Here is a 15,123-nt window from a genome sequence, read left to right on the forward strand (position 1 = left end):
GTTTGACATTTTTTTTTGGACAAAATAGCAGTTCGTAATACAATTTTCTATCATCATGTGAAAAGTAACAATATACAATCACATTAAAATATATAAAAAATTGAAAAAGAAAAAACAAACAAAAACAAACAGAAAGGGTATAGGGTATATACATCATACATTAAAGAAAATGATTATATAATTTACACATTTCAGTTGCTTTTGAAGCCTTTTTTGTAAAAAGTTAGAAATAGTTTCAATATAATACTGCATTACTGAGCAAAATATATAAAAAAACTTTTTTATTTGTAAATGAACATGTATGTGTGTATTTTGAATAACCAAAATATTGTATACAAAAATACATATTTTACATATTACATATTTTCACTCGGACCAAAAAAAAGTTATTTGTTTAGACTGTGACGTACTTTCAAACATGGTTTTTAAAAAATATATATTTTACTAGCAATTTTTTTTGACAAAATAGCAGTTCAAAATACATTTGATTATTATTATTATTATTATTATGCGAAAAGTAAGAATATACAATCACATTAAACTATAAATAAAATGAAAAAAAAATTGAAAAAGGAAAACAAAAAAATACAATCAGAACAGAGCATACACATCAACATTAAAGAAAAAATGATTATATAGCCTAATTTACACATTTCAGTTGTTTTTAAAGCCTTTTTTCTAAAAGAGTTATAAATAGTTTCAACATAATAATAATTTTTATCATAATAATTACAGTAAGCAAAATATATATAAAAATTTGGTTTGGAAAAATTTATGTATATAAAATTTATTTTTATGTAAAGGTTCTGTTTTGTAATTAACACAACCTAACAAAACATTTGGGGGGCTTAATTTCCAATTACTTTGTAATTATAATGTTGAGAAAATACCAGCTAAATTATTCCAATTTCATAAGCAATTTCTTCTTGTCTGGTCACAATTATACCAGCACAACTTTTCTCCTCACAAATATTTATTTATTTATATTTTTATTTAGGCTATTTGGAATAACCAAAACATTGTATAAGCCACAAAAACAAATATCTTTCTTCCACCATGGTTTGAAGCAAATATTCTGATTGTTAGTGAATTATTAAAGGCAAATGGACATTTAGTAAATTATAAAGAATTTATTATTTAGTTCATAATACAAACCCCCTTTTACACTAAAGTAAACCTCCGTCACCATAGCCTGCTTTCTGATTGGTTGCATCCGGGTGGGGTCAGGACATTCTTGCTTTCTAATTGGTCGTCATGTTTGTTATGATAACGTACTCTAATTGCCGATTGGCTGGATTCTGGAGCGGAACGAACCCAATTGGTGGAGTGAGAAGACGCGGAACAGGGCGTTCAGAGGCGTGGAGTTCAGGATGCGGAATTAACGCATCCGCTGCGCCCGAACCGGACTGAATATGGCGAGCACCGAGCAAAGCGGGTCTTCAAAAAACTTTCACACACCCGCGCCAAGTGGATCAGAGCAATCGGGCGCAAGATGGGGTCCACAGCATGCCGGTGCTCGAGAGCTTGCGGAGTTATACTCGCCAGGTAGGAATTTAACCTGTTTTACGTGTCTCGTCGGCACCGGTACTCGCCCGGCTCTGCCCACACCAGGGATTGAACGGACTGCCAGCCACGAGTTTTTCTCCGAGAGCACAGACACGGAGCTGTAGCATTCGCCGCGTAGTGTGTTTTGAAAGTGCACGTAACAGAGCGCGTGCATGTTCAGTCAGGGGTCTCTACGGGGGTAAACATGACGCGTTTATTACTGTAACACCGAGACGGATTAATGAGAGATGTTCATGTGGCAGCCAGTTTAAATGAGCCCCGTAAGAGATGCCAGTCATCAGACAAGTCGAACATAATTGTCTGTGGAAAATTTGACCAAATTGGGTTATTAATCATGTCTTTAGGTCTCAAGGGAGTAGTTTCTGTGCCAAGAATAGTACAGTACTTGTAGCTGTCAGATATTGACAGGATATGATTTAGATGTTTTGCTTTCCATATAGATTAAAAAATAGACTCAGTAATTGGGCTAGTTTAAAAGAAGTTGTACACAAAATATGGACAACATTTTGGTAAGTAACAATTAAAGACACACAGATTTGAAGTTGGGTTATGTCTGCATGGGTTCTACTAATATTGTCATCACATGACTCGTTTGTCATGCAGTGAGTTGCTTCTCAAAACAGGACATAATGTCACAAGATGTTTATATAAAATGTACAGAATACTCAAACATACCTGTTTTTTTCTTAGTCTCAAATTCTGCCCTTTACAGTTCAATAAAGTTGTTTGCAAACACACATCTTCACAGCAGATCTTCAATTGTGTATTCCTTCTAATGTTTTGACTCCTTTACACGTTTTGAGACTTCTCATTGGATAAAAATTACATAAAGTTTACACACACAAAAAACAAACATAAAAACAACAACAACAAAAAAACAAGTACATGTAGCGCATTGTTGTAAATATTTGGTAGGTTAAATCAGAAAGTATACGTCAAAAGGCCAGTTAATTAGGTTCATTCTTAACCTGGTAGCTTGAAAGTTAAACAAGAAGCCACGATGACCAAATGTATACTTTTTCTATTTTTATCCAGACCAAAAAATGAACAGGTGAACAGAGAACACACAAAGAAAAAAAGATCCATTGTCTATTGTCAGTAACAAAGCAAAGTATGAATCACAAAAGTCACTTTGAAACCAGGCATCTTTATTGCTGGTCAATGTGAAATTAGAATGACCAACTCAAACTGTTGTGAAATCTGTGTTGTACGTCATCCTCATGCGGCTTTATCATATCAGACTCATGGATTTCCAATTGAAATGATCAGAAATATGGAAGTCTATGACCCAGTAACAACAAAATTTAAAGTCCAAAACAAACAAACAAACAAACAAGCCAATTTGCATTACTCAATTCTAGGTAATTGTGAAAAAAGGATCTTCTACATGTAAATGGATATACATGTGTGTATATATGTGTAGTGCTGCAGTTTGTAAACAAACTTCACACTTCCAATCCAAAATGCATCAGTACAAAGTCTGGTACCTTTAATACGGTTGAATATTGATTGAGATTAATCAACAAAAAAAAACAAAAGCTTATTGAGTGCGATTTAAGGACCATGTTGTGATTTTAATAATAATCTTTGATCACACTATCTTTTAAAATGCACAACAACAAAAAAACATAATATTTTATAGTCAATTTCACCTAAAACCAGCAGCTTACAATATTTTGTGTGTGGTAAATCAGAATGTACTACAGGAGGAGGAAGTTCTTCAGTACCACTACCAGCAGGGAACAGTGAACACTGTGTGTAGGACAAATGCCGCATATATAAACAGAAGAACAGAACAGGGCTGAAAACCAAACAAAACCAGACAAGTGTGAGGGTGTGGTAGGTGTGACCAGTTTGAGTTGGTGTAGGTAGGTTGGGTGCTACGGTTCAATGTCAAATCGAGCAGAACCTATGTGGGTTTCTGGTTGGCATGAGATTCAGTGCTTCTATATCTTCACATCATTGTCCTCATGTTTACAGTGGCTATAGTGACTCAAGCAGTGTACAAGCTCTGTGTTCCGTTGTTAGATTAACTTTTAATGAATCATTCACCTTGGAATAAAGTATTATTTCTTTATTCTCTCAACTGTGTTGAGAATCAGGTTTCTTCGTCATTTCAGATATTTTCTCTCAAGTGGTTCTGCACTGAATTTAGGGCAAAGGTGAATTTGCCCACGGCACAATTGTTGCTGTGCAGTGAAACAATGTGACATTGGGAGCATTGTTTTAATACAAGCTCATAAGCATATGCCTCAGTCTCAGTCACTGATTCAAATGTTTCTCGAGAGTTTTATGACAGTAATTCTTATATTTTTGAAACTTAAGCTGCCAGTATTTTTGATATAGTTGTGTTACTGTATTGCTAATTTGAATTCAGCCACCTGTTGTCTTGAAATGAAATAGGATTTATCTTGTTGATCTGCGGTTCCAGCATTTGAATTTATTCTGTATCTATAGCTTACGGCTTAAAAGGATAGCTCACCCAACAGATTGCTGTTCATTAATTTACTCAGGTTTTCCTCAGTAGAACATTAGCATTTTTTTTGTTTGTTGCTGAAACCATGGTCATTTAGTGACTAATACAATGTGATATTTACTGACATATTTACTGACACTTTTAGAGTCAAAACCAAAACATAACATGAAAAAATAAAATGAATACCTGCGACTCCTGACAATACATTGAGGTAATTTTGATATAGTCTCTGCAAAACGCTTAACTTTGTTTACAACATTTTTACTTTTAATAAACAGTTAAATAATCATTTTCTAAATATTAATCCCAAGTAATACAACACGCATCTGAAAAATACAAAAAGCATCCAAAAACAAAGCAACTTACATTTCTTCATCTTAAACAAAAAGTGTTAGATTACGGCTTAAACTTGGGACTGTAAATAATCCTTTCACTTCAACTGGCGGATTATCAGTAATAAAATGAATGTTGCTGCAACCAGTTAAACCAGCTTGTTTCATCCTACCTCACAAATGACCTTTGTCTCAGACCTTACAGATAAAATGAATAAAATTATATTTTCTTCTTGCCTTTGGAGGCAGATGGCTAATTTTTGGGAACACAGTTTTGTAAAACCGAGGAGGTAATGAACCAAATCCATTTGATGACTGCACAGACATTTCAGAATGATTAAAAGAGCATTTAAGAGGGGATGCCTTGCGATCGGCCTGCTGATTTGTCCACTTTACATTTAGTAGATGCTTTATCCAGGCTTCAAGATGTGACTGATGTCTTAGCGTATGAACATCACCTAAATTGAATTGTATGTCACACAGTGAGACCAGCTAATCTTTCTTATAGTGTTTTTAAATAATGGATTATCTTGTGGTCCCTTAAAAGTGAATATTTCCCACTAAAGCACTAATTTGATGCTTATTTGATGTTATTTTTGGACTCTGTTTACTAAAAAATGCTTGTCTCTATCTAACAGGAAAAAGATGTCAGGAATGGATCAGTGTGCTTCTTTGCTTTACCCTCATGGCCTTCAACTTTTGTTACCTGGTAACATACTTCCACCTGGGACACTCCTGGTACATCCTCCTGGGCATCGGTTGGTACAACAAACAAACCCGCACAAACACATCAATGTTTAATGGAGCAGTAGAATTAGGCTCAACAAAGAAGTTACAAAGTACATCTATGACATTCTCAGTTTCCAAGAATTCTAGTAATTCTAGTAATTAACAGGAAAGGATTTGGAGATTGAATTCATGCTCAGATTGTGCTGTATTTTGTGTGTGTGTGTGTGTGTTTGTGTAGTGGCAGGGATCCTCACAGCAGACTTTGCATCTGGTCTGGTCCACTGGGGTGCTGACACATGGGGTTCGGTGGATCTGCCCATTGTTGGGAAGGTATACAAGTGAAACACCATTTTTCATGTTATTAAATGTTATTGAGCCATTATTGTTATTATTATTCAACCATAACGCTCAAATACCACTCTGTAAATTACTGTCTGAACTAGACCTGGGCGGTATGGTGTTAAATAACATTACCAGAAAATAAATAATCAACTGTAATAGTTCTTTGCTTTATTCCACGTAAAGTTGAAATCAGAATTATAAGCCCCCCTGAATTATTAGCCCCCCTGAATTTTTTGCCTCCCTGAATTATTAGCATCCCAGTTTATTTTTTTAACCCAATTTCTGTTTAACGGAGTGAAGATTTTTTCAACTCATTTCTAATCATAATAGTTTTAATAACTCATTTCTAATTTAACAGACTTATTTTATCTTTGCTATGATGACAGTAAATAATATTTGACTAGATGTTTTTCAGGATACTTCTGTACAGCTTAAAGTGACATTTAAAGGCTTAACTAGGTTAATTAGGTTAACTAGGCAGGTTGGGATAATTGGGCAAGTTATTGTATAACGATGGTTTGTTGTAGAGACTATCAAAAAATATATAGCCTAAAGGGGCTAATAATTTTGACCTTAAAATGTTTTTAAAAAAAATAAAAACTGCTTTAATTCTACCCAAAATAAAACAAATGAGACTTTCTCCAGAAGAAAAAACATTATTAGACATGCTGTGAAAATTTCCTTGATCTGTTTAACGTAACTTGGGAAATATTTAAAAAAAAAAAGAAAAAAATCAAAGAGGGGCTAATAATTCTGACTTCAACTGTATATTTTGACATGTAAGTAAGTAAATCTGATGTGAAACAATCCCTGTGATTTAAATGTAGTGTTTTGGATTACTGACATGAAACAGCAAATTCGAATACAGAATAACTCTGTCTACAATATCCCTTAAAGTTAAACTTCTGTAGCACCTTCCCTAGGTCCTTAAGCCTACTCGATAATAATTTCACATTGGACTAATGGATGCTTTTCAAAAGCCTGTTTTGACACATTTAACTGTCAGTAGCATCTTAAATCCTTGAAAGTTTTTAATATTTAGATTTGTTTTTAAAACGTATGAACATATCTATATACACACACACATATATATATAATATCAACTTTGCTTCCAATGACAAAAGTTGTTTTAATTTCTTTATTTATTCTAAACTTTTTTTTCCCTTGGTTTTCTGAAATAAATACCCATTTAAATATCTATATTGTAAAATGTATTGTTACTGTAAAATAAAGCTGCTCATACCATAAAAATAATTTTGGTCAAACCGCCCACTCCTAGCTAAACCAAGACAAAATATAACTATTTGATATGTTTGATGTTTTTGGTCATTACTGCCCTAACTAGAGAACAAGTTTATTTATAGTACATCATGTAATATGTTTACTCATATTTTAAATACAAAATTTAATAGAATGTGATAAATGTTTCTGAAGAAATTAAGATATTTTTCAACCAGTTAAGCATTTGTTTAAATTTTAGTTTAAGTAACTAAGTATCAATACACGACATTGGTTTATTAACCGGCCTATTATTAAGATATTACCTGTTTATTAACACTTATAAAGTATAATCTTATTTTACATTCACAATCCTACCCAATACCTAAACCCAACTATTATCTTATCCTAAATAATAATAAGCAGCCAATTAGTAGTTTATTTAGACAAAATCTTAGTAATAGTTTGTTAATAGTGTATTATAGTGCATTGAAATAAAGTGTGAGAAACCATTTTACTGTACTTCACTTTTTCAAATAGTAGGGGTGTAACGATACACTCAGCTCACGATACGATGTGTATCACGATATTTGGAATAAAAATTGAAAATTTAACTGAAATGCAAATTTTACCAAGTAAACAATTTTTTATGTATTTCTTTTGTTTCAACTTGTTAAACTGAACCTTCTTTAAGAAAATAAATTAAACAGGCCTGTCTCTGGAAAATAAAACAATTTAAAAACTTCTTTAAAAATATTATTGAAATGACAGAGACAAAATTAAGGAACAATATAAGTAAAGGTGCAAAACAAATAAGCTTTCTATTCAATTGAATTTAACAGTAAGAGCTTAAGGCTTTGCTTGGTTACTTGTGTTTTTTCCGTGTGCAAAAAAAATCCACATTTCCAGGTAATCAGCAGTTCTATAAGATAATCCTGAACTTATGTGTATCTGTCTGAGAGGTTTTTATGGATGGCTGTCTTCATGTTGGGCATGATGAGTGACAGGGTGGCCGTCTTTTCATTACACAGGACAGTCGTGACTCTTTTCAGCAGTTTAGGCAGGTTTACTATTTCTTCGGCGTCGCTGATGTCGGCGCTATCAAGTGTATCATGTTGACGTGCATTTTTGTGTACCTCTGTACTCAAAAGGGTTAATGCTCGTCGTATTCATAACTCTAAAATGCGATATGATTGTTTAAATAATGTGTACGTTTTCGGTTTCATTTCCACTGCTAAGTGCTGTTTATACTTCCCACGTGGCTCCTGAAAGATCACTCTGTTCCACAAACTGAATGTTGTTTACCACTTTATTAGTCACAACCTGCAGGTTCTGTTCACTGAAGCAGACGCGCGCATATGGCAAGACGTTTTAGCATTTAAACCTTTGTTTTGACTATCCATAAATATATTTAATTCATATTTAATTAAATTCATTTAGAGATATCTCTAATTATATTTTGACTAGTCGAATTATAATTATGACTAGTCAAAATATAATTACAGATATCTCTAAATATATTTATGGATAGTCAGATCAAAGGTTTAAATGCTAAAATCGGTTATCAACCGCCCTCTGTAGTAACAGCTCACGTCTTGTGTGATTTTGCGGCCGCCAATACATCATTATATGAAGACAGAATGATATTTTAGGGTGAATTGTACCTTATAAATACAGTATGTGACTCTTTCAACAGCATTAGGAGGTATCCCTGTCGCTGTGCAAAGTATGTAAATCACTGTGAAGACTTTAAAACTTAGGATGTTTGACCCAGTATGCGTGTCAAAAAGCGGACGAGTCTAAAGCAATGACAACCGAAATGTTGCCAGACGTCTGATTTTGAGAGGATGGGCCATCCTCTATTTTAACTCCACTCATCTTGGTCTGCTAACATTACTGCTGCTGCAAACTGAACTCACGTGCGACAGCAGGTGGAACGTAGCTCACGTGCAAACAGCTCAACTAATAAGAGAAAACTGACGTCATATCGTAATCAAATCGTCATAACGCCACGATGCATATCGAGACATTTTTGCATCGCAATAAATCGTACAACGATAAATTGTTACACCCCTATCAAATAGTCAATATTTTTATGATGTCTACATTATATATTTTAAAATTAGCATCTGATTCTGTAAGATTTTTTTGTCTTGTACTAATCCTTATTGCCTTTAAAAAAATGTTTTCTTCATGTTTGTTGACCCCAGGCCTTCATTCGTCCGTTTCGAGAGCACCACATTGACCCAACAGCTATAACACGCCATGATTTCATTGAAACCAATGGTGATAACTGTATGTTGACCATCGTCCCTCTGGCTAACATGGCTGCAAACTTCCTGATGCTCTCACCAGGTAAAACATCAGACATTTTATCTGTCTAACTCAGAGACTAATGATGAATCATTTCTGATTCAGGATCTCATATCGCACTGTTCTTCTCTTTTCAGCTGAAATCTATCGAAACTACCCCTGGTACTGTTACGTCTTTGCTGTAGCCATTTTTGTTACATTGACCAATCAGATTCACAAATGGTCGCACACATATTTTGGGCTCCCACGCTGGGTGGTGCTCCTGCAGGACTGTCACATCATTTTACCACGAAAGCACCACAGAGTTCACCACGTTGCACCTCATGAAACCTACTTCTGCATTACCACAGGTACATCCACACACAATTATTCATGTTTATAGGCATATCCTTGATTATGGTTCATGCTAACTCACAGTGCATTAACTAATGTTAATAAGAACCAATTCGGATTTTAATAATGCATTAGTAAATGTTGAACTATGATTATTAAATGCTGTACAAGTGTTGTTCATTATTACTTCATGTTAGTATATACTAGTGTTGTCACGATACTGGAATTCAATACCAATCGGTACTGAAATTTAAAAACTAACCGTTAATTTCTTACTAACCGTTGAGCGCATTCTTAAACACCGGTGATTTGCCATTGCTCACATGCTCATCAGAAGTGACTGGGATTGGTCTTGAAGGTCATCAGTTCACTGAACTCCCCACTGTTTACTGAGTCTAACCACAGACACCGGGACACTGGAACGATTTAAAGCTGTGAAGATCAGCGGATCACTCATATGTCGGCTTGTAAATAGACCAGCTGATCTTTGCGGCTTTAAAACACTCCAGTGTCTTCGTATCTGTTTTTATACTCCGCAGTGATGACCATGATGACTGATGACCTTTACGCCACAGCCTATCAAAGTCATTTCTATTGAGCTTGTGAACAACGGCAAATCAGCGCTGTTTAAGAAAGCACTCAATAGTGCTTAAATGTTAGCAGGAAATTAGCGTTTTAAAAATTTCATTACAGATTGGTATTGAATTCTAATATCATGACACCACTAGTAAATACATGAACTAATGCACCCTTATTGCAAAATGGAACCAATATTTATGACTATTAGATTAAAAAGTGTTTTAATAATTAAAAGTATAGCAAATAATAACTGTGCTGTTAGGAAAACATTATTTTTTTGTAGTTTTTTAAGTTTACACCACATGACATGCCTAGATCTATTAAATCATTGACCCAGATGTGTTTGTATGTGCAGGCTGGTTGAACTACCCATTAGAAAAACTGGGATTCTGGAGAAACCTGGAAGACCTGATCCAGAGCTTGACAGGAGAGAAACCCAGATCAGATGACCTCAGATGGGCCCATAAAACCAAGTAAACTTCCTCTGCCACCTCCCCTACCTCAGACCTGCTTCTAGGAGAACAACCTTCTTTTTCTCCATCAGTTTGTCCTTGCCTCAGACAGAACAAGAGCGGCAAAGATCTCAATGCCCAAATCAGAAAGCCATCAATTTCTAGCAAACGTTGAGGGAAAGAGGGTTGGCAAAGCGATCGAAAGCAATATCCCAACATCATCGCCCCCCCCCAGCTCACTCTAAAGATCCAACACATCCAAATCCTTATTGAAAACTTGAGACTTCTGTGAAATGTTTAAAACTCTTCAAAGTGCAAAAAAAAAAAAAAAAAAAAGGAAAAACCAACAACAAAGCGAATTTAAAACGTTGATACTTGAACAAAGTGGGCTCCTTTCTGGACACCTTCACATCTTTTAACTTGTCAAAGCTTTTGCTGACTTGCTTGTTTTCTGAGGGAACAGCCTCTGCGCTCTTGAGTTTTGGCCTTTGGGACTGATATCTCTTGCTATCACCCTTCTCTCGTTGGGGTTAAAGTGCAGTAAACTCGAGGCATTTTGGCTCTTTTACCACAGAGGGCTGAAAACCTGTGTCTTCATCTGCTGCTTGTGTCTAAACGGACAGAGCAGCATCATATGCAGTCTTACTTCAGTACGCCTTAAAAGACGAGTCTCGCTTCGGCCTCATTCATCTTTTCATCGTTAACGTTTTCTTTTGAAGTACACTTGCTAATTCAAAGGTGCTGGAAGCAGTCAGCTCTATATTAGAAGTATTTCCACATAGGTCAATATTTAGCGTTTATGTTTGAAGAAACCAACATTGGTGTCCTCACAGATAACAAAACACTTAGAAAAGGTCTCGTTTGTATCCAATGTTTATCTTTTATCCGTAAGTTGATGCGATTTTTGACCAACCGACTGACAAACTTCAATTTTAACTATATTGCTTGGGTATTAAGTTTGCCGGTATTGTTACTTAATAGTTGAAATGTTCAGTTTAACACTAGCATGTTAAATTACACAGCTTGTAGGTCTTTATTTAATAAAAACAACAAATTTTATCAGCATGATGAAAACGACAGAACCAACATCTAGCTGTCTAGTCACTTAAAACTACTACTAACTGCTTATTTAATGAGCGCTATATATATATTTTCTATTATAAAGCTGCAATGACAATGGACTAGAAAAAAAAAGATTTATTTACTTGACCTTATATTTAAATCTAGCAGTAGTCATATTTTTAATGAGTAGAAATTATTCAAATGATTTTCGCTTTGCATTAAAAATGAGTGTTGCTATCGGAGCAGTGTAGTTTAGACAGTGTTTCTAATGTATGTGGTTACCAATGTAACAGTCGTCTTGTATAAGTGAGGGAACGGAAGATGAGAGGTACAACTGATATTTTATATCGTGTTACATTTTTGATTGTGCCATTTTTTTTATCATCAGTTTTTCTAGAATATTAACACCATATTTGCACAAATGATTATCAGTAAAATATATATCTGATCATCAGCCCTGTTAAAACAAACAAAAAATGTGTGTGCTTGTGTGCATTGTCATGCCAAAACCCTGTTACAGTCAAGCAACAATAAGTCAGTTGTTGTGCTTCTATAGGTCAGTATGGTGATAGTACATGTTTAGGTAGGTCAGCTTTACAGAAGGTCAGAGAATGTGTTTTAGAAAGCAAATTCATTTGTCTGGGTTGTCAAACTGTTACAACTGAGTCAGCCAAAACTGCCAAAAAAAAAACATATACGAGGTGTTTTGAGCTGATTCATAATGCGTCATGTGTTGTGTGAGATCATATTTTTCTGAATTCAGGAAGATTTGTTTAGTGGAATATTGTAGTATTTTTGACAGTCGATTAATATCTCTATATTTCTATGCTGATACTGTATACGAGATGCCAAACTTATTTTTGCTCCGCTAATAGATCTGTCAAAGTAGGCTTGGTCTGTGTTTATTTGAAGAGGACACTCCAGTGGTTATTTTCACTGTACAGGGAACTGGAGCTTTAACCAATTTCTTAGAAACTGTTACATGTTGCCATTGGACAATATATAAGCCTATGCTATTTGGTTAAGCAATGAGTTCTTATTTGGACATTTTTATTCCCCTCCTACATTCAACATTGAAAAGTCTGAAGGATCATATCATATTACATATCTTTTTTTAAATACGGATCATGAAGGTCTTCACCAGCTGTAACATTTCTGAGCTTATTTCCTAATAAAATGATGGAAGCGGTGTGATGGAGCCTGTGCTTGTAATGTGGTGATGCAGTGAGGACTTCTGTGCTTTTGTCTGGTATAATTATGATTATTTAAATCCAGAAATGTAGGATTTTGCTTAAGAACTGTTACTAGATTGGTGTGCAATGTATAAAGGACATTGATATTGTGGTAATATGGCGATTGTATTAGCTAACATACAAGTTTAGAGTGATAATAGATATTTCCATGCACAGTGCAGCAGTATGGAGCTGTGAGGTTGAACTTATACAATATATATATATATATATATATATATATATATATAGTTTTCCTTTAGATAATAAAGCAAAGCTGATTCATTGGGGTCAGAAGATTGAAAACCTTTGGCATTCACACTTGTTACTGAAAGTTTGTTCTTACTGATTTAATGGGAGAAGCCTGTTATGCTGCCTCTCTGCGAATTTTGCCATACACCTCAAAGTCTCACATATAGAAAGTTTTTTGTAGGATGGCTACTTGTTGAAAACTGAAAATAACGCCTTAATGCCTTTTTGTTGTTTCCTGTTTTGGAAAAGATGTATGTCATTAAGTTTGTATTTATATAATGAAATTAATAAAGAACTGGAAATCTGATCTGTGTTTTTTTACTTTGCTTATAGTGGTGGGTCATTCATTTCTTCTCATCAAGAACAAGTTTGTGAAGTTTAACAAACATTATGAATGAATGAATGAATTTTCCCGTCAACGTTGTCTTGCACCTCAGTGGTTAAAGGACCAATCTACATTGATTAGAAAACACACACACACACACACACACACACACACACACACACACACACACACACACACACACACACACACACACACACACACACACACACACACACACACACACACACACACAGCTCCTCTGGAGTTACCATTTTTAAAATCTATTTTGCTGATCTTTGAGTCTGACAAGAGCACAATTAGCTTAGCATAAATCATTGAATCGGATTAGACTATGGATGTCCTGATCAGGTTTTTTTTTTTTTACCCTCGAGTCCAAGTCATTTGATTTTGATTATCTACCTATACCAAAACCTGATCAGATAATTCGATAATACATAAAAAAAAAGAATAAAGAAGAGCATTGCCGGCATTTAACCAATAGCGTCGCTGCAACAAAGGGATGTCATGCCGCACATGTTGTTGTTTCTTTGTGAAGTCAAGAAAGAGGGTTGACTCTGTGCCACCACATAACTATTTGTGTTCAAAATAATGACAATATATAAACCGTGCATATATATTCGGGTACTGATTGGGAGGTAATGTTTGATCCTAAATCTTGACTCTTCTATACTATGCCTGCTGCAGCCATGGTACGGCAACATTGTTCCTTGTTCAAGCTTAAAAAATAATAATAATAATCAAAAGAATAATTAAACTTCTTTTTTTTTTGAGCTAGACGCTAATGCTCTAATCCAATTCAATGATTTATGCTAAGCTAAGCTTAAAGTGCTCCCACCAGACTCAGAGATATGCTGAAAGGTGACTTGTCAAATGAGGCTCTTTTTCAAAAATGTGAGTGTTCCTTTAATGTTGTCATTCTACAACCCACACACATTTGAGGTAATAATAACCTGCAGATGACTTATTACAATGATGTTATTTAATTTGGAAACTGAACTCATGTGACACATTCCTTTTGTTGTTTTTGTTTTAACTTTCACCTTCATTCCAAAGTTCAATCACTCACGCTTTCTCTCTTTCTCTCACTCGCTCACACAAACACCTGTTACAATCTGTGGTATGATTAAAAATTGAACTGAACCAAGAAATAAATAAATAGAGATGGCTAACCCTGAAACAGCTTACATCACACATCATAATGATACATGAAACACTGCTACCAGATTACTCATAGTAGTTTAAGATCTTTAAATAATGTTTACACACCCTAAACAATCCTGTCAGCTAAAAAACTGATGCTATGGTTCACACAGGAATTTCTTGCTCCACTTTGTACTCCTTAGTACCAACTGTGCATTGTTAAAACGCCACAGCCTTCCTTTGTATTGCTGCTGACCATGTCCCATTGCTTTATCTTGTGTTGGTCACTTCTAGCAGTGTATTGTGGCATTTAACAAAACTTAAATGATTTTAAACTTGTTTCCAAAACATGACCATAAGTTCACTAGATGCAAATATCCAGTCACTATCTAATCTATAGCCAATATAGCAATGGGATATTTGCATCACAGAATTTTAGTCAATAAATTTGTGTTAACTGTGTAATTTTATTTATTTCAATACGGAACAAAATCTCTGGGGAATATTTATAGCACCTTACTGAATGAAGAATTTAAAGCACAGTATTGATGACACCATAAAAGCATGGAATTAAAAGAATGGTCATATTCATATGAGGGGCTTTCACAATAGAGCAATGACTTTATAAAATACAATTATTGGTGGAATTATCCACTTTTTGGCATTTACTGTATGATCAGAGTCATACTTATACTCTCATGGGTTCGTCTGATGTCTTTATTTAATGTATAATTAACTTTTAGTTGTTTTCTTT

The 15,123-nt window shown here is 34.7% G+C and overlaps 1 protein-coding gene and 1 long non-coding RNA gene across 5 annotated transcripts in view; one reads left to right on the forward strand and one right to left on the reverse strand.

The window, feature by feature from the left end:
• LOC137496363 (uncharacterized) overlaps window positions 1-15,123 on the reverse strand; it is a 104,055-nt gene that overhangs the window by 10,465 nt on the left and 78,467 nt on the right. The window lies entirely within an intron of this gene.
• Window positions 1,375-10,683, forward strand: peds1b (plasmanylethanolamine desaturase 1b). Of its 2 annotated transcripts, none has more exons than XR_015497025.1 (6): window positions 1,375-1,545; window positions 5,013-5,132; window positions 5,342-5,433; window positions 8,874-9,018; window positions 9,114-9,505; window positions 10,003-10,683. XR_015497025.1 is itself a non-coding variant. In NM_001006052.1 (6 exon segments), coding segments are annotated over 6 exon segments (825 nt in total). In that variant the 5' UTR covers window positions 1,378-1,412; the 3' UTR covers window positions 10,366-10,676.

This window comes from Danio rerio, chromosome 8 (assembly GCF_052040795.2).
Source record: "Danio rerio strain M-AB ecotype USA chromosome 8, GRCz13ab, whole genome shotgun sequence".
Lineage (NCBI taxonomy): Eukaryota > Metazoa > Chordata > Actinopteri > Cypriniformes > Danionidae > Danio > Danio rerio.